Source organism: Glycine max, chromosome 9 (genome assembly GCF_000004515.6).
Source record: "Glycine max cultivar Williams 82 chromosome 9, Glycine_max_v4.0, whole genome shotgun sequence".
Classification (NCBI taxonomy): Eukaryota; Viridiplantae; Streptophyta; class Magnoliopsida; order Fabales; family Fabaceae; genus Glycine; species Glycine max.
The window spans coordinates 16,619,762-16,646,414 of NC_038245.2; the positions used below are offsets into that span (position 1 = coordinate 16,619,762).

The 26,653-nt window shown below is 35.6% G+C and overlaps 1 protein-coding gene and 1 non-coding gene across 5 annotated transcripts; one reads left to right on the top strand and one right to left on the bottom strand.

Moving 5' to 3' along the window:
• The first annotated feature begins 2,346 nt into the window (after positions 1-2,346).
• Positions 2,347-22,755, top strand: LOC102665230 (BTB/POZ and TAZ domain-containing protein 1). Of its 4 annotated transcripts, none has more exons than XR_415913.4 (6): positions 2,355-2,662; positions 2,878-3,125; positions 3,300-3,623; positions 8,100-8,275; positions 8,596-8,690; positions 22,433-22,755. XR_415913.4 is itself a non-coding variant. In XM_041004926.1 (3 exons), exons 2-3 carry the CDS (start codon positions 3,363-3,365, stop codon positions 8,109-8,111), a joined length of 273 nt encoding a protein of 90 aa, XP_040860860.1. In that variant the 5' UTR covers positions 2,905-3,125; positions 3,300-3,362; the 3' UTR covers positions 8,112-8,126. The 4 variants fall into 4 exon arrangements, 1 of the variants encoding a protein (XP_040860860.1); XR_003262786.2 differs by having other exon boundaries at positions 2,356-2,662; positions 8,173-8,275; positions 22,433-22,450; XR_005886339.1 differs by lacking the exons at positions 8,100-8,275; positions 8,596-8,690; positions 22,433-22,755 and having other exon boundaries at positions 2,347-2,662; positions 3,300-3,860.
• Positions 22,756-24,916: 2,161 nt separating this feature from the next.
• LOC112997983 (small nucleolar RNA R71) lies at positions 24,917-25,023 on the bottom strand. Its single transcript, XR_003263030.1, has one exon. It is a non-coding gene; the product is annotated as a small nucleolar RNA R71 (small nucleolar RNA).
• Between the last annotated feature and the right edge of the window lie 1,630 nt (positions 25,024-26,653).

A 26,653-nucleotide genomic window follows, 5' to 3' on the forward strand; every position in this document is an offset into this window, starting at 1 on the left:
GTCTTGACTTGTTGCTTTTTGGTTTCTTCTCTTGAATCTTGAATTCATCTTCTCTTGAATCTTGATTCTTCTTGATGTCTTTTCTTTAATCTTGAACTTGTTGACTCAATCTTGACATCATTCTTTTGGGCTTTTTGTCATCATCAAAACTACTTGAATCATACTTGATTCATCATCATGAAGCTTGCTTCTACAGGGACTACAGTGTCTTTGGGAATGCGAACGGGCTCTCTTTCGCTCCTTTTTTTATTTTAACCTCTCCATTAGTTTTAGAAAACCCTAAATTCCTCCCCCAACCATAAATTCTTGCTCTCTCTCTCTTTGTTCGTGCCTCCATCGTTGTGGAGACCCCCACAGAGGTGTCGACAAGTACACTCGTTCTAGCGCACCCTCACTTTCACCCTCATTTTACCCTTCTCATACACCCTTTCTTTGTGCTCTGGCTCAAAAAATCTCTTCATTTTGTGTTTCCTCACCATTGCGACCCTCACCTGCACATTCGCAATCCCTCACTGGCATAGTCACTTCGCAATCCCTTATTAACAAATCATTAGGGTTTTTTGTTGTGCAAGTGAAAGTGAGAGTGAGAGAGAACAATGGAAGGCATAACAGAGGGAGTGAACAACATCATGAATCCCCTCTTCCAAGACGTTGGATTTGATCTTTGTTTTCTGAAGCATGAGTTTCCTCTCCCTCGCCTTTTTCCCACATTACTTCATCCATATAGGTTCGCGCTGATATGCTTTTCTTTTTCCTCTTTCGTTGTGTAAATATTGCACAATAATGTGTGCAAGCTAATGTTGTAGCTTTGATTTGGATTTTAGTGTTTTAATGCTATCTTTACCTCAAATTGGTTTTCTGCATTTGTTTCTTTGTCATTGTAGTTCTCGAGAGACAACCTTTTAATTTTGTTCTTCATAGAATGCGTACCGATATTGTACTGGAGTGACAGTAAATTGTTTAATGCAACTTATTTTAACCCTAATTCCTTATGTTTTTTTACGGAGAAGAAGAATATTGTTATGATCATTCTATTTATGTGTTGTTGTTGGTCTTGTTTTTTTTGGATGAATTGTTGTTAAGTATATTTTGGTTAAATGTTTCTCCTGCAGTGGAAGTATTAACTTGTTTGGATTGAGTTTGTGCTTATTAAAATTCTTAGTTGTTGCAGTGTAGGTGTTATTGATCGAGGGGGTAAGGAGTGTTGAAAACGAGCATGTAGTGGAAAAGGCCTAGTATGTGTGTTGGTATTCTCTGATCCTTTCCTTTTGTTTCTTGTTGTTTAGCAATCGGTGAGGCTGTTAAGTTCGACAACACCAATTGTTACTGTCCCAGGGCATGAACAATTACTGGTAATAAATTTTTAAAACTCATAACAGTCATGGAATATTACATTCCCAAGTTCACATTCCAAGAATAAAATTTTAATCGTTGAAACAAACACAACCTTGGCTGTTGAGCATTCAAGTGCAAAATAATTCATGATCATTTGCTTGATGACTGATTTTTTGATTTCATAATATTATGAAACTCATAAAAAATGGTTCTGAATTTTTGTGTTGTATCTAACAAATAAAGTCAAATGATGTCTTAATTCATCGAATCCCTGTACTAATTCAATTGCACTTTTATGCCCCCTCCCCCTTTGTATGCTTCTAGAGATTTTGGGTGGCAGCAGAGATATCCTCGTTTCTGTGGAAGAGTAGTTGTCTTTTCAATCCTTGTGTTGCTTCTCTATCCATTTCTTTGGGCTTGGACTGTAATTGGTACCCTGTGGTTCAGCAGTGCCAAGAACTGTGTATGTTTTATTCTTGTTTTACCTTCAGTGTACTATTGTTAACAAACTTTTGATGCATAATGCAATTAATTACTTGCAGTTGCCTGAATTTCACACAAAATAGGACTTTCTCATCTGGTTACTTTTTAGCTACTTTGGACTCCTTTACAAATCAAATCGAATAGAATATCTTAAAATCACTTTTTACTTAATATATTCAAATACAAAAGTTATTTCATCAAATAAATTGTTAAAACAATTTTTCATAGATAATCTAAAGATAAAGATTATTTTGGAGAATATAAAGCTTCTTTTTTAAGGATAAAGTATGGTGTTAATTTTACTTATTAGTTTGTTCGAAACTCGTTGGATCTTACTGTTAAAGCTGCTTATTATATCTACTGATTTAGTGTTTATGCAGGCATTCATACTTGTAATCTTTTTTAAAAGGGAAAGTAGGTTTTTTTTTCTCATCAATTCCATGCATCTGGTCTAATATGGCTTCAGCTTTTTCTGAATTGCTAACATTTGTTATTAGAAGGATGAGAAGGCCTCTGCTTGTCCTTTTGTGTCTGAGCGGTCCAAATTGGCTTATTCTAAGGATGAGAACAGGTCTTTAGTCAATTTTGCATGTAATTGTAATGTGTCTATGGTACATTTAAAGAGACATGTAGACAGTAGCATTGACAGCTATACCTTGTCCGTTGTACTTAGATGTTATGAATTACAATTTTTTAATTTGAGTTCATTATATTGTGCAGTGAAAACATTCTGTTAGAGCATACTTGTGTTGAAATTATACATTTAGATACTTGTGTTGAAGAAGCTTCTTTGCTCTTTCTTCTGTGGTGACTTAGATACAAGAAGCTTCTATGCTAGTGGCTTGTATGAATTCTTTTATTTCTTTCTTATTTTTTGTTTTCTATGTCTACAATGAGGTTAATCTTTGATATATGCTTTTGAGTATCTGAAACTTGTTGGAAACAATTTTCTCTTGCTTGTATTTATTAATTTCCACTTGTGCATTTTTTAGCCTTTTCTCAAGTCTCTGTTAAGATTAAAATTGCATTCTATTTCACATCTATGCACTTGTGGTGCAGATATTTGAAACGCGGAGTGAATGAAAAGGGTAGAGTAGCTAATGATGTTGAGACAGAACAGCAACTGGTTAATTCTTGGGGTATTATTTTGATATTATTAGATCAAACACCTTTAGCAGCAAAGCTACAAATGTGTTGGGACAACTGGGAAAAGTGGCTGCATATGTACTGAAGTTGACTGGCATCTTCTATTGTCCAGTGACATCAAATGTGAGGCTAGATGGATTTTCGCATTATTCCTACACCCAGTAAGTAGCATAACACATTTTGCCTCAATGTTATTTATTTATTTTTTTGTCATGGACTTACAGTGTTTTATTTTGCCTCAAATGTAAAGGCAGCGCAACTTACAGTGTTGCGTCAATTAAATTGAATGAAATTAATTACAATTAAAGTATTAAACGGGATTGTTTGTTTGACAGAGGAAAAAGAAATCGAGGAAGTATAGGACGGACCAGGGGCTATACGCGGAGCTGAGCGAGGCGATGGAGTGTTTGGAGCACATATGCTATGATGGGTGTACCCACGTTGAACCGTACGATGCTGCGGAGGTGAAGAGGGAGAGGACTCCGTGTGGAAGAATCGCCACGTGCCAGGCTCTTCAGGTTCTGATCCGCCACTTTGCCACGTGCGAGAAGAAGGTGCGCGGCGGCTGCGTGCGGTGCAAGCGAATGTTGCAGCTCTTTCGACTCCATTCCTATCTTTGTCACCACACCGATTCATCCTGCAAGGTTCCTTTTTTGCCGGTAATTTCCAATTTTAAATTGAAATCTACACTCGTGTGAGTTGTGACTTTCTTTGCGCGTAGTATAATATTAGTAATAAATTAAAAAAAAGGGAAAAAAAGAAAGGAAAAAAAAAGTCACGTGGAATATTATATTATATATAATTATGGTTTTTATGACTTTAGAATCATGCGATTTGTCAAAGATATTTGGCGACTAGACTATATTAAGGAAAAGTATTTGGTCCCGACTATATTAAGGAAAAGTAATTGTAATTAATTTCATTCAATTTTTAAAATGTAATAATTGATAACACATGTTATTAAATTTATTAATAAGTATATATATTTTTATTAATTATTATATATTTATTAAACCCTTTTAAGTGAAGATTACTATTAAAAAAAGCTTTTGAGGAAGAGGGGGGCTGAAGCCCCTGTAATTCTCCCGCAAGATAGGTAATTATATTGAAGAAAAAAATAACTTGTAAAATTATTAAACTATTAGCGTACACGTTATAAAAAAATTAAACTATTAGCATAAAAATTCTGAAGTATTGAGTCATACATAATTATTTGAAATAATTTTATAAAAGACATGATTTTTTACACAAAAGGTAGTGTTTTCCTTAAATTTTATTTAAGGTTAAATTAAAAATAAGTTTTAAAATTAAAGCTAAAAGTATCTGGCAACTTAACAATCTCTTTAGGTCTTTAGAGGTCTTTAGAGGTCTCGGGGGAGTTGACTTGCGTTGGGAATGATGTATTGATATTTATAAGTGTAAAAATGTTTGGCGTTGAAAGCTGATTGAAATTGAAAGAAAGAGAACAAAAACAATGACCTCTCTTATAGCATAATATCATAGGCATTTCTCTACCAAGTTTCAGTTAGTAGATAGTCAGATTTTTAGTTAAAAATGTTGTTTGAGTTCAACTTCTGTTCATGTGCATGGAAAAAAATTTGTTTGAAGAGATAAATTTTACTTAGATGATATTTATAGAATAATTTTCGACTATTGGTTGAGAATATCTTATATGAAAATAAAAATAAAATTTCTTTTATAGTTTTGGAAAATGTAGACTCCTAACTAGCCCCTTCTTGTTTACTCATTAACTTCAATCAATGTAACTATTAATATCACTAGTACTTTTTTTTTCTTTTCGAATTTCACTATAATTATAAATTTATTGGGGTATGAGATTCGATAAACAGTTGACCATTAAAACACTTTCCTATTAATTAATGTTTATATGTTGATTAGAAATGTATAATTCTTAGTATTTTATTAAAATTTCGTATTCATGCTTTATTTCTTAGGAAACACGTAGCTAATTAATTAAGATTTTTGCTTCATTTCTTTGATAAATATAAATAAATTTGTTGACTTGTTGAAGACCATGAAAAGTATTTTGCTTTTCTTAAACATCTGTCACAATTTCTTGAAAATTATATGGCGAAAATATAGTTACTTAAAGTTTCCTATTTCTTGATGGGTTTTTTATTCTTATGGGGGTGTATTGGATTGGGATTTTGAGAGAATATTTTGACAAAAACAATCTTGAAGATTTTAAAAGATTATGTGGGATTGTATTGATTTTGTGGGATTTTAAAAGATTTTTTTTAAAAGACTTTTTACAATCAGGATTTTTAACCCAAGATTTTAATGGATTTCTAACACAGATTTTTAAGATTTCAAAGTACTTTATGGATTTTTAAGATTTTGAAAGATTAATACATTTTAAACAAAAAAATAACGGAAGTTACAAAAGTGAATGAAAAAGATGATAAATAAATTATAATGTTTGAATAAAGAAAATAAAAACGATAGAAATTTTAAACCTTTTAATAACAAAGTTATTATTGCCTAAAAAAATAATAACAAAGTGATTCTCACTTCATGTTCGCCTAATTATTAGCATTTCTCCACATATCTGAACCTATATTAGTCCTCTATATATTAGCATTTTCTCGTTCCTGCTCTTGTGTTTGAACAATGGGTTCATGATCATTGTCTTCGTAATTTGGTAACACTGAAGATGAAGATGAAGACTCGTCAGTAGGTTCCACTGGAAATTCATCAGAACGACATTCTTTGCGAAGACAATTATGAAGTGCTGCACATGCCAACACAAGCTCTGCTTGTGTTTTAAATAGAAATGGAGGTGCTGACTTAAAAATTGTGAACCGCGATTTAAAAATACCAAATATCCTCTCAATCACATTCCTTAAGGATGCATGCCGAAGATTAAATAATTCCTTTTCATTTTCAGGGTCATTACCGTGACCTGCAAAATCTTGTAGATGATATCGTACACCTCGATATGGGGCTAAAAATTTGCGTCGATTAGGAAATCCACAATCCACCAGATAATACATACCTTGGGGCACTTTAAGTCCATTCTTCCTTGCCAAAGCTGATGGGAACCTCTGAATCTAAAGGGGGGTGGGATGGTGGACTTGGTTGGTTTGGTGATGGAGGCTGATATGCTGGTTCATAGTTATTTGGTGTTATGAATGTATCACTATTAGGATCATATGAAAATTCTTCTATCCCAACAGTTCTATTTTCTGGCTCAAAAGTTGTTGCATTAGTATCATCTGGATCGACTGATATAGAATTATTCCCGCTAGAAACTCCACCCCCAACAACGATCTTCAAATACTCATAATCAACCATACTTTTTCCTCGAAGTTTGCTGTGACTTGGGTGAGACTAAAAAAAAAATCATTGTTAATATACTACAAATATTATAATTTACTAAATTTATAACTATTAATATATTTTAAAGATTATGAACTTAGCTCACCTTTAAGTAATCTTTCCATACATCCTCATGAGCAGTGAAAGTTTTTCCAATTGGGTCCCATCCAAAGCCAGAGTTGTTGCGCATAAGGGTTGACATCATGTTATACTGGTTTCGAAACCACTTCATCCGACTCAAATAATGACTATAAGTTTTAGGGAATTTAGTTTTTGCATTGAGTTGAGGAAGTATTATTCGTTCTACATTTTGTTTGCTGAGTGACCCATTGGCATCACGCAATCCCCTATTCATAGCATCCACCAAGAGGTGCAACAACTCATTGGTATCCTCCATAGTCCAAGATACATAATTATCTTTGTCTCTACTCTTTCCTTTGTTATTTTCTTGTGAATCCCCCATTTGATCGCTAATATATATATAAGAAACTAGTTATTTGACAAAAATAGTTATTGTTTCCTAATTGTCAAAAGTATAGTGACTATATCCCGAATAATATACAATTCAATAGAAAAACCAATAAAAAACTACCTAATAATAAAATAAGGGTCATGCTAACATGCGCACTTAGGGCACATGTTAAGGATACTTCCAATAGTAACTATGTCTTAAAAACAACAATTTTTTACTTTTAAAAAAGTAAATTGCACAACTTTCAATACAAAATTTCTATACATAATACACTAACAAGTGTCTTAAGGGCACATGTTAGCATTTTCCATAAAAATAATACTCATATATCATAAAATCATTTAAAAAAAACTATTAACAAAATAACAATAATAATAACACAATAACAATTAAAAAATTATTAACACAATAATAATAATAATAACACGCTGTCAAAAAAATAATAATAACACATTAATAATTAACATTTTAATAATAACACAAGAAAATAATAATAATAATAATGGACGTTGTAAAAAAACAAGTTGAAGAAATAGAAAAAAAAGAGTTTTTTATTTTGATTTGCATATACAGTACTAAAAAAAAAGCAATATGAAATCTTGATGCATATCAATTGCCATTCTTTTGATGCATATTCATTGCCTGGACGTTGAAAACAATATGAATACGAAATCTTGAAGCATATACAACACCCTTTTCTTTTGATTTGCGTAATATATATGAACAATATTGACTATCGATTGCCATTAAAAAAATAGGTAAAATTGATTGAAAAGTTGTAAGAGAATGAACCTGGTAGTGGTTTGTGTCTTGTTCGGCAGGAGAAGAAAAAGTCTTTGGAAGATTATGAAAAGTCTCAAGGGTTTGGGTGAGATTGTTGGAGGAGTATTTTATGTGTATTTCTAACTAAAAAGTCTCTCAAAATCCATTCCACAAAAGAATCCATCAAAATCTATTTACTTTTGAATACCAAAAGACATTTTAAAAGTGGTAAGAAATCTCAATTGAATACCAACAGATTTTGTTGCCCTGAAAAAAAAATCTTTATTGTCTTAATTGAATACCACAAGATTTGTTTATATTTTATAAAAGTCTTGATTGAATACCACAAGACTTTTTAATCATAAAAAAGTCTTTTAAAATCCTTTGAAATCTTAATCCAATACACCCCCCTTAGACATTTCATATAAATTTGTGTTAGTGTGTGGCATGTTTTTATCTTGAATATTTGACTTAAATTTAAATTCAACATTTCATATAAAATAAAGCACATATATAATTTAAATATAATTATTTAAATTCTCTTTGAATATTAATTTTGCAGTCAATGCACTAAAGAAGGGGCTAAGTTGTTTTGTGTTTCACAAAAATAATTTTATTTATTTATACAAATGGAGGGCCTTTTGAGATTACTTCTTCTGCATGGAACAATTAGTTGAATCAATCTTGAATAAGGTCGTGGAGGAGTTTGAGCAATGCATTGCCAGCCAGGGTGAACAGGTACAATACTTGTTACCTTAGTAATGTATAATGTCATTAGTTTTTAGGTGATGGTGGATAAGTTGTGCTTTATATCACTCCATTCATAGAAATGAAAAAAAAAATTGTGTGTTAAATAAGAAAGAAAAAAAAACAAAAAATATTAACCCAGAGACTGTTTTAAAATTGTGTATCTATGTTATAGAATAGACATGCAAAACATGTATTTCATTTGTTATATTGTCTAAAAATTTGGGCTTAGATCCCAATTAGTGTTTCTTAGTTCATATTCTTGACTTTTCTCAATGGTTAAGATGTTTGTGGTTGATTTGTCAATGTAGAGTTTATAAACCTTGTCTCGTCAGAATCCAGTGAAGTCTGTAATAGAGAGGATAAACGGACAATTGCACCTGAGCATGTATTGAAGGCTCTATAGGTATTTGTCCATCCTTTGCATCTCTAAAGCTCTGCATGTGGATGTTGCCCACTTTGTATCTTGACTCTTGGGTTTTAGGCCTTGAATTAATTATGGGTTTCTTATTCTTAGACATTTCATATAATATTCTTAGACATTTCAACTAAATTTGTGTTAGTGTGTAGCACACCATGCTTTAAGGTTTTTAATTTGTTTGGCGTGTACAATTAATATTGACATTTAATTTGTTTGGCATGTAAAATTAATATTGACATTTAATTTGTGCATACCATCTTTGGATATATAAAAATGCTTTCTAAAACGGTTATTTCAAATAACCGTCTTAGAAAGTGTACATTCTAGGACAGTCATTTCTTAATAACCGTCTTAGAATATACACAATAAAAGACTTTCTAAGACGGTTATTTGAAAAAGTCATCTTAGAATGTACACTTTTTAAGATGGTTCTTCAAATAACCGTTTTAGAAAGTCTTACATTGTATACATTTTAAGACGCTGGCTTAGAATGTACACTTTCTAAGACGCTTTTGAGTTAATAACCGTCTTAAAAATCTCAACTTTTTTACAACGATTATTATAAGAACCGTTGTGAAACAATATCGAGTTTTAACGATGTTATATACAACGACGATTCAAAATCATCGTTAAAAGGTCTTTTTAACCGTCGTTAAAAGCCATTTTTTTAGTAGTGAAAACTTACTTCACAAAAGAAAAAGAGATTACCGATGATAGAAGAAGGAGATGAAGATGCACAAAACAACAAAGAAGACCCCTAAGGGTGCATATATCATGTTCAAATCCTTAAAAGCAAACACTAACCAGATGACAAACGAAGAACACCGAACGAAGAACGATGTAAAAGTCGATTACAGTTGCAATTCGATAGTGTCTCGGCCTCATTTTTCTCTTCTTTCTTCTTCTTCTCTCTGATTTCTCTCAATTTCTCTCAATGCTGGACCTTGGAACCATTTACTCAGCCTCCCTCACGCCTATTTATAGCAAAAAATGGCTTTAGGGGGACATGGCAACTTGCCTAGGCAAGCTGGAGCTCACTCAGGCAAGTTATTGCTTCAACCTGAAGTAACCTTGCTCGCCCAGGCGAGCTGGTTACTTCACCCCTAAGCTATTTGGGGGCCCAAGCAAGCCAGAGGCTAGCCTGGGTGAGCCAGGGTTCAGAAAACCCCCTAAAATGACCTTTTTGCCCCTCCCTTTTAGTATCTTTCGCTTTCTTGATCAAAACATTGAATGATCATTTATTTCGCATTGCAACTAGCATTCCACACCGTAAGTCGACTAGCAAGGATCAAAAGATCAACAAATGATAGTTGATGTTAGGACCTCATGGAATCAGACTGTGTGGTATGATACCAAGGGTGCAAGTCCTTTAAACTCTAAACGTGTGCCTGCTTCACAACAAAAGGATTCCATTCAAGTGTTGTGTCCAACCAAAGTATACCACTTTGATGATCCAAATGCTTGCTTTGTGAAAAACCATAAGGATAATTTCCTAGAACTCTAAAGAAGCTACCCATAATCTTCAGTCATCATGTCTTTGACATCAGAAAGATGGCTATGGAGAAACTAGAAGCCCGCGTCCAACACCTTCATAGATTGCAACAAGCTAATAAGGCCAAGTATGAAGCACCTTGGAAAATCAGGCTAGAAAAGGAAGCAAAGCAGAAGGTTGATGCAAAATCTAGACGCAAAGCTACTGTCAAGCAAAAGGCCGAAGCATAAGCTGAGAAGGCAAGACCCATCATGGTGATTTCTAAACCAATTGCTACAATTGCTCAAGCACCAGAAGTGGCTGAGTCCACTCTAGTCACAGGTCTTGAGAAACAAATAGATAAGGTTGATGAGGCTCTAACTGAACCAACCTCAAATGAAGCCACATCCAAAGACACGACTATTGTCACTATCTACACCACTAACTGCACCACTAACTCTGGACCCACTCCAATTAACTTTGCTCCTCCAGAAATCGTAACTAAGAGTGAAGTTAATGAGATGATTGGGCTAGCTATGGACAATTTTGCTTAGAAGTAAAAGGCTGAGAATGAAGAGTTTTGACGCACTATGCAACAAGCTATAGCTACTTAGTTTAGTAGCCTTGGTGAAAATCTCATTCTGAATCTCCAATAGGCTCAGATGCATCTGTAATGCTACTGATGCCCCAATACTGCTTCCACCCGTCTAACCTCAACCACCAGTAAGTGTTCCATTCCCACTTCCAAACCATACCTAAACACCAACACTTAGCCTTGACCCTCCACCACAAACAGTCATTCTCTAAATGCTTCCACCACCACCCACTCACTTTAATATTCCACCACCACTCCTCACTCAAAATCAGCAATGATATCCTTTATCACTTTTTTCACATTCAAACCCACTATATTTTTGCTAATGACAAAAAGGGGAGAAGTTTATGAAATAATTTTTTATGTAAACACCAGTCAATTAATAAAACAAGGTGTTTTAAAAGAGTCTGATATATTTGTTGATGTAGCTCTATGTGGATCTTGTAGACCTTGGATATTCTTCATCAATGGAGTCCTTTGTTTCTTGAAGATCAATGGCAGCGAAATGGAGAAGAAGAAAGATGATTGGAGACGCCACTTCAAGGAGAAGATGAGTCAAGAACAAGCTCACCACCATAGGAAGCCATGGATAAGAGCTTGAAGGTAGAAGAAGATGAGTAGAGGGAGAAGGAGAAAAGGAGCACAAAATTTTATGCCTCAAATGAGGTTTGAACTTTGAAGTGTAATTCTCAAACCCTCATCCAACAACTCCTTTACTTGAGGAATAACCTCAAGCTCAAGAGGTATGGCAGTGCTAAGGGATATTTCCCTCGATAGGAGAAGGTAGAAAGATTGTTTAAGAATGAGTGCTCTTTTAATATCACATTTTGTTGCAAAATGATTTTCCTTCTTAACAATCTTCTTGGAGGAATCCTTTTCCTCTTTTTCCTTCCCCTTGGCCTTTGGAGACAAGGCCTTACTATCCTTCTTTTTCTTTTGTTTTTCTAGTTTTTCTTCCTCATTCCTCTTATCTTTCATAGCTAGTTGATCTTTGGCCACCTGTGAAGGTGTTTGAGGATGCAACACAAATTTAGTGCTAAGATGGATGAGGGTAATCTCATGAGTTAGGACATTGTAAATGATCTTCCTATCAAATTGTCATGGCCTTCCTAAAAGAATATGTCTTGCCTCCATGGGAACCATATCATAATTAACTTCATCCTTATATGTCCCAATGGAGAAAGGTACCTTTACTTGTTGATTAACTATCATTTCCCCTTGCTCATTGAGCCATTGAAGTTTATAAGATTTTGGGTGGGGGATGATAGTGAGGTTCAACTTGGAAACTAATATTGTGCTACAACAATTGCAAAAGATCCACTATCCACAATGAGAGAACAAGTTTTATCTAAAATTTTACATCTTGTATGAAAGATGTTCTCTCTTTGGGATTGAGAAAGATCACAAGATTGACCTCCAAGGAGCCTTCTAACCATTAGGAGATCACCTTCTTCATGGGGGTAGACTTCCTCTCTAGACTCTTCACCCCTTACTTCATCTTCACTTCCACTAGAGGAAGAGGAAGAAGTAGTCTCCTCTTGACTACTATAAATGTCTTGACCCCTCATAATCATGGTTTTCTTTGTGGGGCATTGAGAGGCAATGTAACCTCTCCCAAGACATTTGAAGCATTTAATGTTGCTAGTCCTTACTTGGGAACAAGTCTTATGGATGGGTTTCTCTATTGTCTTACCCTTATCTTCCTTGGGTTTTGAAGGTGCAGCCTCCAAAATTCCTTGGGCTTGGTCCTTCCTTGGATAAGAGTGAAAGCCATAAGATTTTGAAGAAGGGTTTCTTTTAAGTTGTTGCTCCACTCATATACAAAATTGGACTAGCTCATCTAGGTCCCTATATGGAAGAAGTTCAACCTTATCTCTCACTTCTATATTAAGTGATGGAAGCTTGCTTGTGGAGCTTCTATGGAGGCTAGATCTTTGAGCTTCAATGAGGTCCTTTAATGGTGGTTTTCCACCATGGAGATGCAGCGGAAGACAAAGGAGAAGAGGTGAGAGGAGGTATCATCCACTAGGGAATAAGCCGTGGAAGAAGGAGCTTCACCACCAAGATGAGCCTTGGATAAGAAGCTTGGAGAGGATGCTTCAATGGAGGAAAAGAAAGAGGGAGAGAAAGAGAGAGGGGGGAGCACGAAATTGAAGGAATAAAAAAGAGGGAGAGAAGTGCAACTTTGAAGTATGTCTCACAAGACTCTCATTCATCAAAGTTACAACAAGTGTTACACATGCTTCTATTTATAGAGTAGGTAGCTTCCTTGAGAAGCTTTCTTGAGAAAACTTCCTTGAGAAGCTTATTTGAGAAAACTTCCTTGAGAAGCTAGAGCTTAGCTACACACACCCCTCTAATAACTAAGCTCACCTCCTTGAGAAGATTCCTAAAGAAGCTAGAGCTTAGCTACACACACCCCATATAATAGTTAAGCTCACCCCCACGCCAAAATACATGAAAATATATAAAAAAAAGTCCCTATTACAAAGACTACTCAAAATGCCCTGAAATACAAGACTAAAACCGTATACTACTAGAATGACCAAAATACAAGGCCCAAAAGAAGGAAAAACCAACTCCAACATTTACAAAGAAGAGTGAATCCAACCTTGACCCATGGGCTCAAAAATCTACCCTAAGGTTAATGAGAACCCTAGGGCCTTCTTTAGTAGCTCTAGCCCAATCCTCTTTGAGTCTTCTATCCAATACCCTTGGAGGGTAGGATTGCATCATCCCATCCACCTTGGAAAGGATTTGACCTCAAATCCCGAGGTTCTTCATACTCTGGGCTCCTTCCCTCGACACCTATAAAATAATAAAAACATATGTATTAGTGGTTTTTGGGTATGTTAGTGTAGGTTAAGGTCTGAAAACCCCTTTCATGGAGATCTTCCCATGAGGGAACATGGTTCCTCACCAACTCAATGAGTGGTGCTACAAGTATAGAAAAATATGGGACAAACCTTTTGTAAAAGTTTGTTAAGTCATGGCAGCCCCAGATTTCCCTTATACTTGGTGGAGTAGGCCATTCAGGAATGACCTTTATTCTCTTAGGGTCCGTGGGAACCCCTTGATCACTATTTAAAAAATTAAGGAAAGTAATGCAATAAAGTGTACCTTTTTCTGTATTTTCATGTTGATTATTCCTACAAAAAAATACGACAAACCTAAGGTGTCCCATATGAGCACCTAAGTTTGTATGAAAACCAAAAATAAGAACATACCTACCTAATGAGTCCCTATGTACATGAATCATGAAAATGTTAGGTGCATGACTGATTTTACGAAAGAGGGTTTCAACACTCAACACATTCATTATATCACTTATTTTAGGAATTTGGTGCCTAATAATACCTATTTTGGGCACCAACAAAGCACAAGGATTTAAGCTCTTACGAACCAAACCCTCATCCAACAACTCCTTTACATGAGGAATAACCTCAAGCCCAAGAGGTGTGACAGTGCTAACAAGTGTCTTTTTACAAAGGAGAAGATGTGGAGGTTGTCCAAGAGGGGAAGTTTCTTTAATATTTGTCTTTATTTCAAAATGACTTTCCTTCTTAGCTAACCTCTTGGAGGAGACACTTACCTCCTTACACTCCTCCTTAACCATTAAAGGTTGTCTTTCTTCTTGGGGGTAGATTTCTTCACTAGATTCTTCCCCTTTTACTTCTTCACTTTCACTAGAGGAAGGTGAAGTAGTAGCCTCATCTTGGCTACTATAAATGTCTTGGCCCCTCATAATCATGGTTTTCTTAGTGGGGCATTGAGAAATAATGTGCCCTCTTCCAAGACATTTAAAGCACTTTATGGAGCTAGTTTTCTCTTGCATACTAGCCTTAAGGGGTTGATTCTCTATTTTCTTCCCCTTATCATCTTTGGGCTTAGAAGGTGTCACCCCTAAGATGCCTTGACCTTGGTCTTTCTTTAGATAAGAGTAAGAGCCATAAGATTTTGAAGTAGACTTCCTTTTAAGTTGTTGCTCTACCCTTATTTCCCAATCTAAGTTAGCCTCTACATTGTCCTTCCCATGGAAGTATGGGAGGTTAATGTTAGCCTCTTGAGGCTTTCTTTCCTTTTCTCTCCTATGGGAGTGAGGTCTAAGATGTGACCTATGCCTTCCTTCATAATAGTCACGAAGTTCTTCACTTAGGCTCTTGCAAGAGTTATGACTACTATAGGAGACATATTTTTCTCTTTTCATTTCTTTCATTATTTTTCTTCTTTCTTCCTCTCTTATTTTCTTTCTTTCATCTTGACTTATTTCTTCCACTCTTTTTTTTCCTTTTTTTTCTCTCTTGTTTTTCTTTCCATAACTTGAGGGAACTCAACTCATCTAAGATTCTAGATAAAGGGTCTTTATGACAAGTACCCTTGCCATTAACACTAGATGAATGATGACTCATATGGTTCCTAAGTTGTGGTTCTTTCTTGTTGGAGGTTTGAAAACAAAAGGTAAAAGAAACTATGGTTGAAACTAGCCAAAATAAACACTAAAAGAGGTGTGAAAGATAAGGTAAAAACTAATTGGGAAAAGGAAAGCTATCTAGGCGGTTTGACAATGGAAGGTAAAGGAAATAAGCTATGAAAGTAAGCAAGAAATGTAAACTAGGTGAATCCTAAGAGTGTTTGGATGACCACATTCAAGGTTCTCAACAAAACACTCACTATCCTGAGGAAAAATTGCCTAAAATTATTACACACAAATGGAAGTTTGGTAACCTATTGAAGGCTCCCAACACACTTCCAATTAAAGGTCTTTTAGTTACAAAACTTGAAAGCAATGAAGGTAAGTAAATTGCAAATTACAAAATTACAAAACGGTCCTCAATTTTGGTGGTTGTTCTCTTTTTGGTGATTCACTCAATTTGGAATGCTTCTTAGTCCAATAGCTCTTAAGGTGGTTGGCCCCTTTCTTCTTGACGCAAATTCTTCAAGGGATGGCACCAATCCTCCTTCCAATTCCCTATATGGCAACCTACAAACAAGGAAACAAAGAGACAAACAATAACCAAAGATAAAAAAAATGAAATGAAAGCTAAACCAATGGATTTTTAACAAGACAATTTTTCAAGGACTATTCAACAATTAAAGCAATGAAAAGGACATAGAAGCAAGCTAGGACTCAAAGAGAAACTTAGAATGGCTCTTGAGTAGAGTAAAAAAAAACTATAAAAAAAAGACTCAACCAACCTCTAGCTTTGGCACTTGTTTTCACAGTAATTTTCAATTGAAATTTAGGAACTAAGATTGGTATAAGATAGGAACCAATTATAGAATAAATTTTGAGCCAAAACAACAAGCACACTTCCCTTTCACTTTTTTTTTTTGGATACTGATTTTTCTTCCAACTTGTGTGATTTTTATTATTTTTTCCTTTTATCCAAACCACTTGTTTCTTTTTTTATAAATTTTTTTCAGATGTCTAGAAAATTCAGTAAAAATTTCAGCTCAAAATTCAAAGTAACCAATTCTCAGTAATTTTTACAAGTTTCTATGTCCAAGCTGCCAGCACCAACGATTTTTTTTTAAGCATGGTATATTGATTGCCTTGGGCCTACTTTCAACCTTCCTATGTATGTTGAACTCACTAGGATTGTTTACCAAAGTTTTAGGAGTTCAATATTCACTTAGGATCAACATTTTAGCCAGCAATTCAATCACCAAAACTCAAATTCACAATAGACACAATCAAAAGGAAACCTAAAAGTTCAAGAAAAGGTTCACAATCAAAGACTCTTTAAGAATTTTGCATGAACATGTTAAGGACTAATTAACATGAAAGATTTGACTCAAATCAAATAATAGGCTAAAAGAATTTCATACACTCATGAACAAATGAGTTAGACAAAGAAACAAGAAAATAAAATTCAGCACAACATAAGAAATCTTATGTGACAAGTTTCATGACTAGACATGACTTCTATGACAAAACTACAATAGGTGAACAAGTCACTCTAGATTTTTGAGGTTTTCTTCTACTTTAATATTTTTTTAAGAATTTTATGGTTTAGGTTTCAGCCACAAAAAATAACAAGACAAAACTCAAAGGAACCTAATCTCAACACAATTCATGGTTCAAGAACAAGAACAAGAAATTTGAACCATAGAAAATCAAATCTAGCTTATATAGCAAGTTTAATCGGTGGAAACTCTAAAGAATCATGTTAAAAACATTTAGCACAAGACATGTGAGGAGATACATGGAGAAAAAAAATTAAGAAACAACAATGGAAGAGAAGGTAAAGCAAAAAAAATAATGGAGGTTTAAGGAGCACCTACTTGAAGCTCTTGTGCTCTGATTACCACTAGATGGAAGCTTGCTTGTGGAGCTTCTATGGAGGCTAGATCTTTGAGCTTCAATGAGGTTCTTTAATGGTGGTTTTCCACCATGGAGATGCAGCGGAAGACAAAGGAGAAGAGGTGAGAGGAGGCGTCATCCACTAGGGAATAAGCCATGGAAGAAAGAGCTTCACCACCAAGATGAGTCTTGGATAAGAAGCTTGGAGAGGATGCTTCAATGGAGGAAAAGAAAGAGGGAGAGAAAGAGAGAGGGGGGAGCACAAAATTGAAGGAATAAAAAAGAGGGAGAGAAGTGGAACTTTGAAGTATGTCTCACAAGACTCTCATTCATCAAAGTTACAACAAGTGTTACACATGCTTCTATTTATAGAGTAGGTATCTTCCTTGAGAAGCTTTCTTGAGAAAACTTCCTTGAGAAGCTTCTTTGAGAAAACTTCCTTGAGAAGCTAGAGCTTAGCTACACACACCCCTCTAATAACTAAGCTCACCTCCTTGAGAAGATTCCTAAAGAAGCTAGAGCTTAGCTACACACCCCCCCTATAATAGCTAAGCTCACCCCCACGCCAAAATACATGAAAATATAAAAAAAAAAGTCCCTGTTACAAAGACTACTCAAAATGCCCTGAAATACAAGGCTAAAATCCTATACTACTAGAATGGCCAAAATATAAGGCCCAAAAGAAGGAAAAACCAATTCTAACATTTACAAAGAAGAGTGAATCCAACCTTGACCCATGGGCTCAAAAATCTACCCTAAGGTTAATGAGAACCCTAGGGCCTTCTTTAGTAGCTCTAGCCCAATCCTCTTTGAGTCTTCTATCCAATACCCTTGGGGGGTAGGATTGCATCATTAATCCCACTAAGGAACCTAGCTATGCTTGTTCTTTCATCCACCCTAAGTCCAACTCTTAAAAGGAGTAATTCCATTTGTTGTCTATATTCTTCAACACTCATACTCCCTTGTCTAAGCCTTTGGATCTTGTCCATAAGCTCTCTTTCATAGTAGGAGGGAATGTGCCTCTTCCTAAGGGCACTCTTAAGATCATTCCAATACTCTAATAGAGGATCCCATGAATCTTTTGTTCCCTAACAAGGGAAGTCCACCAATAGAGGGCATACCCTTAAAAGCTAACGGTAGCCAATGAAACTTTTCTCTCTTAGCTAATATGATGGCAAGCAAAGAGTTGTTCAACCTTCATTTCCCAATCTAAGTAGGCCTCAACATTATCTTTTCCATGGAAATATGGGAGGCTAATGTTAACCTCTTGAGGCCTTTTATCCTTTTCTATTCTTTGGGAATGATGTTTAGTATGTGAACCATGGCGCCCTCTATAATAGTCGCTAAGTTCTTCACATAAACTCTTGCAAGAGTCATGACTACTATAGGAGGCATATTTTTTCTCTTTTCATTTCTTTCATTATTTTTCTTCTTTCATCCTCTCTTATTTGTTCTCTCTCATCTTGACTTATTTCAACCCTCTTTTTTCCTTTTTCTTTTGTTTTTAGTTTTTCTTTCCATAACTTGAGGGAACTCAACTCATCTAAGATTCTAGATAGAGGATCCTTATGACTAGTACCCTCACCATTAACACTAGATGAATGATGACTCATATTGGTTCCTAAGTTGTGGTTCTTTCTTGTTGGGGGTTTGTAAAAGGTAAAAGCTAGGGTTCAAAAGAAATCAAGATAAGCGTGATAAGTAAGAAGAAAGTATTATGTAATTACAAGATAAACTAGGCATGACTAGTAAAGAAAATAAGCTATGAAAGTAAGCAAGAAATTAAAGTGCAAGAAATGTAAACTAGGCGGATGCTAGGAGTGTTTGGATGACCACATTTAAGGTTCCCAATAAAACACTCACTATCCTAAGGGAAAATTTCCTAAAACTATTACACACAAATGGAAGTTTGGTAACCTATTGGAGGCTCCCAACACACTTCGAATGAAAGGTCTTTTTGTTACAAAACTTGAAAGCAATGAAGGTAAGTAAATTGCCAATTACAAAATTACAAAACGGTCCTTAATTTTGGTGGTTGTTCTCTCTTTGGTGATTCACTCAATTTGGAGTACTTCTTAGTCCAATAGCTCTTAAGGTGGTTGGCCCCTTGCTTCTTGACTCAAATTCTTCAAGGGATGGCACCAATCCTCCTTTCCAATTCCCTATTTGGCAACTCACAAACAAGGAAACAAAGAGAAACAATAACCAAAGAACAAAAAATGAAATGAAAGCTAAACCAATAGAGTTTTAACAAGAAAAATTTTCAAGGATTATTCAACAATTAAAGCAATGAAAAGCACATGAAAGCAAGCTAGGACTCAAAGAGAAACCTAGAATAGCTCTAGAGTAGAGTAAAAAAACTATAAAAAAATACTCAAGAAAACTCTAGTTTTGTCACTTGTTTTCACACTACTTTTCAATTGAAATTTCATAACTAAGATTGATATAAAATAGGCACCAATTATAGAAAAAAATTTGAGCCAAACAACAAGCACACTTCCCTTTCACTTCTTTTTTTCTGGACACTAATTTTCCCGCCAAAGTTTATGATTTTTCTTATTTCTTTTCATTTATCCAAATAACTTGGTTCTTTTTTCCTAATTTTGGTCCATATGTCTAGAAAATTCAGTAAAAATTTCAGCTCAAAATTCATAGTGATCAATTCCCAGTAATTTTTACAAGTTCGTATGTTCAAGCTGCCAGCACCAGCAATTTCAACCTAGAAATCAAGAATAGTATTTATGTTGCTTAAGGCTTCGGTAGTTACAATTTATGTTTGCTTATGCTTAATTATCTTGAATAACACAATTCAAGAGAGCTTAAGACTTATTTTGATTCACAAATCCAGCCACAACTCAACACCACAACTCAACTTCTTCATAGGTATCATGTAGGAAACTTAGAAAACAAAAAAAAAGTTCAACAACAAGACTACTTCTAGGAATTGATTTAGAACATGTTATGAACTAAATAACAAGCATGAATTAGACTCAAAATTCAAAAGATAGGCTAAGAATAACAAGAATACATGAACAAATGTATCTAGAATTCAACCAACCAAAATCAAAATTCAACCCAAACTTAGAACATAATGTGACAATTATTATGACTAAACATGACTCTAAAACAACATAGATTATGTGATTTACACTTAGATTTTTGTGTCTTTTTTTCTAATCAATATTTTGGAAGAAAATTTAGATCTAAAGGTTCAGCACCAGAAGATTATGAGTGAAAAATGATATAACCTAAAATCAACACAAAAACATGATTCAAGAGTAGATCTATAAAATTCGAACCATAGAAATGCAAGAACAAGTGTAGATCTAAGATTTAATCGATTTATTTTTTTGAATCTACTCTAAACAGAACCAAACCACAAGAAAATGGAGGATATACATGGAGAATAAGATGAAGAACAAGGAATTAAAGTGAATTGACCGAACAAAAAGATAGAGGAAGCAAAAGAGCATCACCTAGACAAAGATGCTCTTGATACCACATGATGTAGCTCCATGTGGAGCTTGTAGGCCATGGATCTTCTTCATCAATGGAGTCCTTCGCTTCTTGAAGCTCAATGGTAGCATAATGGAGAAGGAGGAAAGGTGATTGGAGGTGCCACTTCAAGGAGAAGATGAGTCAAGAACAAGCTCACCACCATAGAAAGCCATGGATAAGACTTTAAGGTAGAAGAAGATGAGTGTAGGGAGAAGGAAAGGAGCACGAAATTTTATGCCTCAAATGAGGTCTTAACTTTGAAGTTTAATTTTCAAATCATCAAACTTGAAAAAAATGCACACATAATGCCTCTATTTATAGCCTAAGTGTCACACAAAATTGGAGGGAAATTTGAATTTCTATTCAAATTTCACTTGAATTTGAATTTGAATTTGTGGAGCCAAAATTTCACTAATTATGATTAGTGAATTTTAGCTGTGATTCAGCCCACTAATCCAAGATCAAGCCCAAGATTCTCCACTAAGTGTGCTTAGGTGTGATGAGGCATGTAAAGCATGAAGGGCATGCACAAAGTGTGACTATATGATGTGGCAATGGGGTGTAGCAAGCAAATGTTCACCTCCTCATTAAGATGGTCCAAAATTTAATTGGATTGAGCTTCTCCCAATTTAATTAAATTTATCTCCCAACACACACACATCAAATAGTGCACTTAATGCATGTGAAATTACAAAACTACCCCTAATACAAAAACTAGTCTAGGTGCCCTAAAATACAAGGGTTGAAAATCCTACATTACTAGGGTACCCTCCCTACACTATGAATCCCTAAATACAAGGCCCAAAAATAATGAAACATTAATCTAATATATACAAAGATAAGTGAGCTCATACTTAGCCCATGGGCCTGAAATCTACCCTAAGGCTCATGAGAACCATAGGGCCTTCTCTTGCTTCTCTGGCTCAATCTTCTTGGAGTCTTCTATCCAATGCCCTTGGGGGGGAGGGGTAGGATTGCATCATTTGGGTTTACCGTTGCATCAACTTATGCATAAATATATTAGACTAAAGGGGAGCTGAAGGCTACGAAACATAGGATTTTGATCTTTTGTCAATCATACTGAAACTATTCTAATATATACTTACTATATTCACTACTAAAAATTTATATAGTTTGTCATCATCAAAAAGGGGGAGATTGTTAGACATTGAACGATCCGCCACTGGATGACCTAGGCATCTCTTAAGTTTTTTATAAAAACAAATATATAAAATTGTGTTAACCATTATGTTACATGTAAGTCAAATACGTTTGATGACTGAAGCAACACCAGGTGAGACTTATCTAATAATGGATACCTAGTCTACTGGAAGCAGGAAGTACTCGCCAAGTTCATTCAAACAACAATTAGAATAAGCATTTCATTTGAATTATTAATTTTATTCCACTTTATATGATTTTGTTTAAAAGGAACATATTTAGGAATCTATCTTTTATTTCCTTTTATATGTCTAATGGTCATATTGAGCTATGAATGACAAATATGGAAAGTCTTGTTCCTATCAGACAGTGGTCATCTTATTCAATTCCAAAGATACTTTCCATAATTACAAGATTCTCTCTTCCTATAAATACAACATCAAGGATTGAAGAACAACAACGAACAAGTGCAAAAAATAAGAGTCGTTAATCAAGAAACGAGAAAAAAGAAAAGCATTAGTTAAGAAATACATTGAGCTTAAAATAGTCCACTCTTTGTGATGTGCCATCATTTTCTTCTATTTTCTAAACCCTTTTTGCACCATTTTAATTACTGATTGGTCTTAATTGTCAATTAATTAGGCAGTTTTATTATTTGGTCTCATTTAGCTAATTTGATGTTTCTAATCTAATTTCAGGAATTTATGAAACATTGGGCTTAATCCGGATTTTGGTTGTGGACTTGAAAAGGGCAAATAAAGCAGTGCTTACCTTAGTTAATTTTTAATTAGGAAATTTCGCAATTTTATTTTATGTGGTTTAGTGTTTATTTCGTTTTGGGCCAGAGTATTGTAATAGGGCCCAGTGACTTTGAGTGACTCTTTTTAAATAGCAGCCTTGGGATTCGTGCAAGGCATTATGTTATGCTATTTTATTATTCAGAGCTTTTGTTTTAGGTTTTTACGTTTTTCTGTTCTAAGGCTACTGTTTTCGTTCTTAATGCAATTTTCCATTTTCTGCTTCTAATTACAATTTCGTTCTTGCTTCTTCTTCTACTTTCATTTACGTTTCTGTCTCATTTACGTTTCTGTTTCATTTACATTTCTGTTCATTTATGTTTCTGCTTCATGTTTCATTTGCGTTTTCTGTTTGAATTCATGGAAGGCTAGTTTTTCTGGTGTTGTTTCCTTTTGAGGATGAAGCCCAACTCTCTTTGAGGTTTCGTTCGTAATGTGGTTTCCTGGCAGTTTTCCCTTCACCAGTTATCCCAAATTCGTGAACATTAATCAGTGCACGCTTCGTGTTCGATTAATTGCCTCTGAGCCTAACTTGCGTTCATGCTTAATGGACGAAGGGCTAACTGGCGTATGTGGTGCCTAATCACGTATTGACAAGCCTAAGTTGATTTTCGCTTAGTAAATTGAAATAGGGTTGGATTAAGTGGTTGACTGTTAGGGACGAATTCTCCATAACCCAGGATAAGAGAATGGCTTCTGAATCAGAGGAAACAACCCGTTTTTAATATTAGTAGTTTCATATTCCAATTTACTTGTTCTGCTCTTTAATCACAAAATAAACAAACCCCCCCCCCCAATCGTTACTGTTACTACGCAAGTATATTATGAACATTTGGTTTGTCATTGCTCATTGGGAAACGACCTAGGATCACTTCCTAGTTACTGCATTTTCATGTTTATTTGATTCGGGTACGGCCTCGATCAAATTTGGCGCCGTTGCCGGGGAGCAGTGTCCAAAGGTTCATAATAGCTAGCTAGTGTTGTGTGTTTAATTCCTTCGTGTTTTATGTTTAATTGTTAGTATTGTGTTAGTATGTGTGTTAGTGTTGTTTAGTGTCCTGGTATTTTGTTTAGTGTGTGTTCTGTTTCAGTTTTCCTATTAAGCGCTTCCCCTGTTTCAGTTTTGGGTGTTTTTCTATGAATAGTGTTTTGCGACGGACTTAGCGACCACTTTTGCTTGCGGCAAAACAGAGTAGTAATAGAAATCAAGTAGAGACGGATTTTAGCGACCACCCATGCTGAATTATTTGAGATTTTTTGTTTTAGTAGCTAGAGTTGTTATTTTTGGCTGAATTTTTTTGTGGTAACTTCTTTTAATCTATATTTTGTGGGGAAAATAGCTAGAGCCTTTAGTTTGGTCAGATTTGAAAGTTCCAAAAAAGTAGCAAATTTTGTGTTTGTCGAAACTTCAAACGGCCATAACTTTTGCTCCGGTTATCAAAATCGCAATTATTATATATGTATTTGGGGTAGAAAAAACTTTCCTATGCCATGGCAGCCTTCCATGGGCCAGCTGAGGTCTCCATCGTCCAAAAATAGTGATTCTATCAAAAGTTTTTTTATTTTTCAAGTTTTATTCACTTATTTTTCTTAACCTACCATTTTTAGCTTCCATAGTTAGACTTTGAATTTTTGCCTGAAATTTTTGTGCTATCTTCTCATCATTTTATAAGGTTGCTCACAAAATTTCAAGTCATTTGGATATCATTTGAGGGTAGCTGTAGTTCAAACCTGCACCTTTATTTACATGACAAAGCAACTAGTTGTGCATGCTGAATGTAGTGTATGACTAGAGGCAATCCATCTGATTTACAACCCTTTGATCCTGAGATAGATAGGACATTTCATAGATTAGTTAGGCATCATTTTATACCTTTTGATCATCCTGAGCATTCTATTATTGGTGAATCTGTGCATTCTGTTATTGGTGATTTTGAACATCCTGATTTTGAGCATTACAATTTTGAGCATTCTGATTCTGAGCATTCTGATTTTGAACATTCTGAGAACATGGCCCAACCTCCCCGTGAGAGGACTCTAAGGGAAATGGCTGCACCTGATTTCACCTACGAAAGCTTGTGCATCCAATACCCTGATGAGGATGTCCCATATGTTCTTAAAACTGGACTGATGCATTTGCTTCCAAAGTTTCATGGCCTTGCAGGTGAAGACCCGCACAAACATTTGAAGGAATTTCATATTGTCTGCTCCACCATGAAACCCCCAGATGTCCAAGAGGATCATATATTTCTGAAGGCTTTTCCTCATTCTTTAGAGGGAGTGGCAAAGGACTGGTTGTATTACCTTGCTCCAAGGTCCATCACGAGCTGGGATGACCTGAAGAGAGTATTCTTAGAAAACATTTTCCCTGCTTCCAGGATCACAGTCATCAGGAAGGATATCTCAGGTATTAGACAACTCAGTGGAGAGAGCCTGTATGAATACTGGGAGAGATTTAAAAAACTATGTGCCAGTTGCCCTCACCATCAGGTTTCAGAGCAGCTGCTTCTCCAATATTTTTATGAAGGACTCAGTAATATGGAGAGAAGTATGATAGATGCTGCCAGTGGTGGAGCCCTTGGAGACATGACTCCTGCTGAAGCCAGAAATTTAATTGAGAAGATGGCTTCCAACTCCCAGCAGTTTAGCACCAGAAATGATGCTATAGTCATTAGAGGAGTGCATGAGGTAGCTACAAACTCAGCTGCATCATCTGAAACTAAGAAGCTTGAAGGCAAATTGGATGCATTGGTTAACTTGGTAACCCAGCTGGCCTTGAACCAGAAATTTGTACCTGTTGCAAGGGTCTGTGGTTTGTGCTCCTCTGCTGACCACCATACAGACCTTTGCCCTTCCATGCAGCAACCTGGAGCAATTGAGCAGCCCGAAGCTTATGCTGCTAATATTTACAATAGACCTCCTCAACCTCAGCAGCAAGATCAACCACAGCAAAATAATTATGACCTCTCCAGCAACAGATACAACCCTGGATGGAGGAATCACCCTAATCTCAAATGGTCTAGCCCTCAGCAACAACAACAGCAGCCTGCTCCTTCCTTCCAAAATGTTGCTGGCCCAAGCAGACCATACATTCCTCCACCAATCCAACAACAGCAACAGCCCCAGAAACAACCAACAATTAAGGCTCCTCCACAACCTTCCCTCGAAGAACTTGTGAGGCAAATGACTATGCAGAACATGCAGTTTCAACAAGAGACCAGAGCCTCCATTCAGAGCTTAACCAATCAGATGGGACAATTGGCTACACAATTGAATCAACAACAGTCCCCGAATTCTGACAAGCTGCCTTCCCAAGCTGTCCAAAATCCCAAAAATGTTAGTGCCATTTCATTGAGGTCGGGAAAGCAGTGTCAAGGACCTCAACCCGTAACACCTTCCTCATCTGCAAATGAACCTGCCAAACTTCACTCTACTCCAGAAAAAGGTAACGACAAAAATTTACCTAACAATTTCTGTGCAGGTGAATCTTCCACTGGTAATTCTGATTTGCAGAAGCAACACATTCGTCCTCTTCCATTCCCTCCAAGAGCAGTTTCCAACAAAAAAATGGAAGAGGCAGAGAAAGAGATCTTGGAAACATTCAGAAAAGTAGAGGTAAACATACCTCTGCTGGATGCAATAAAGCAAATTCCAAGATATGCCAAATTCTTGAAGGAGCTGTGCACTAATAAGAGGAAGCTTAAAGGAAGTGAATGAATTAGCATGGGCAGAAATGTCTCAGCACTGATTGGTAAATTTGTTCCCCAAATTCCTGAAAAATGTAAAGATCCAGGTACATTCAGCATACCTTGTATTATAGGGAATAGTAAGTTTGACAATGCCATGCTAGATTTAGGAGCTTCTGTTAGTGTTATGCCTCTGTCTATTTTTAATTCTCTATCTCTAGGTCCCTTGCAGTCAACTGATGTGGTAATTCATTTAGCTAATAGAAGTGTTGCCTACCCTGTTGGTTTCATAGAAGATGTCTTAGTTAGAGTTGGTGAACTGACTTTCCCTGTTGATTTTTATATTTTGAATATGGAATATGGATTTTCTCAAGGATCAGTTCCCATCATTCTAGGCAGACCCTTTATGAAAACTGCTAGAACTAAGATAGATGTT

Excerpts from the sequence above, each read along its gene's own strand:
- LOC102665230 (XM_041004926.1), top strand. The coding sequence starts at position 3,363 with ATGGAGTGTTTGGAGCACATATGCTATGATGGGTGTACCCACGTTGAA.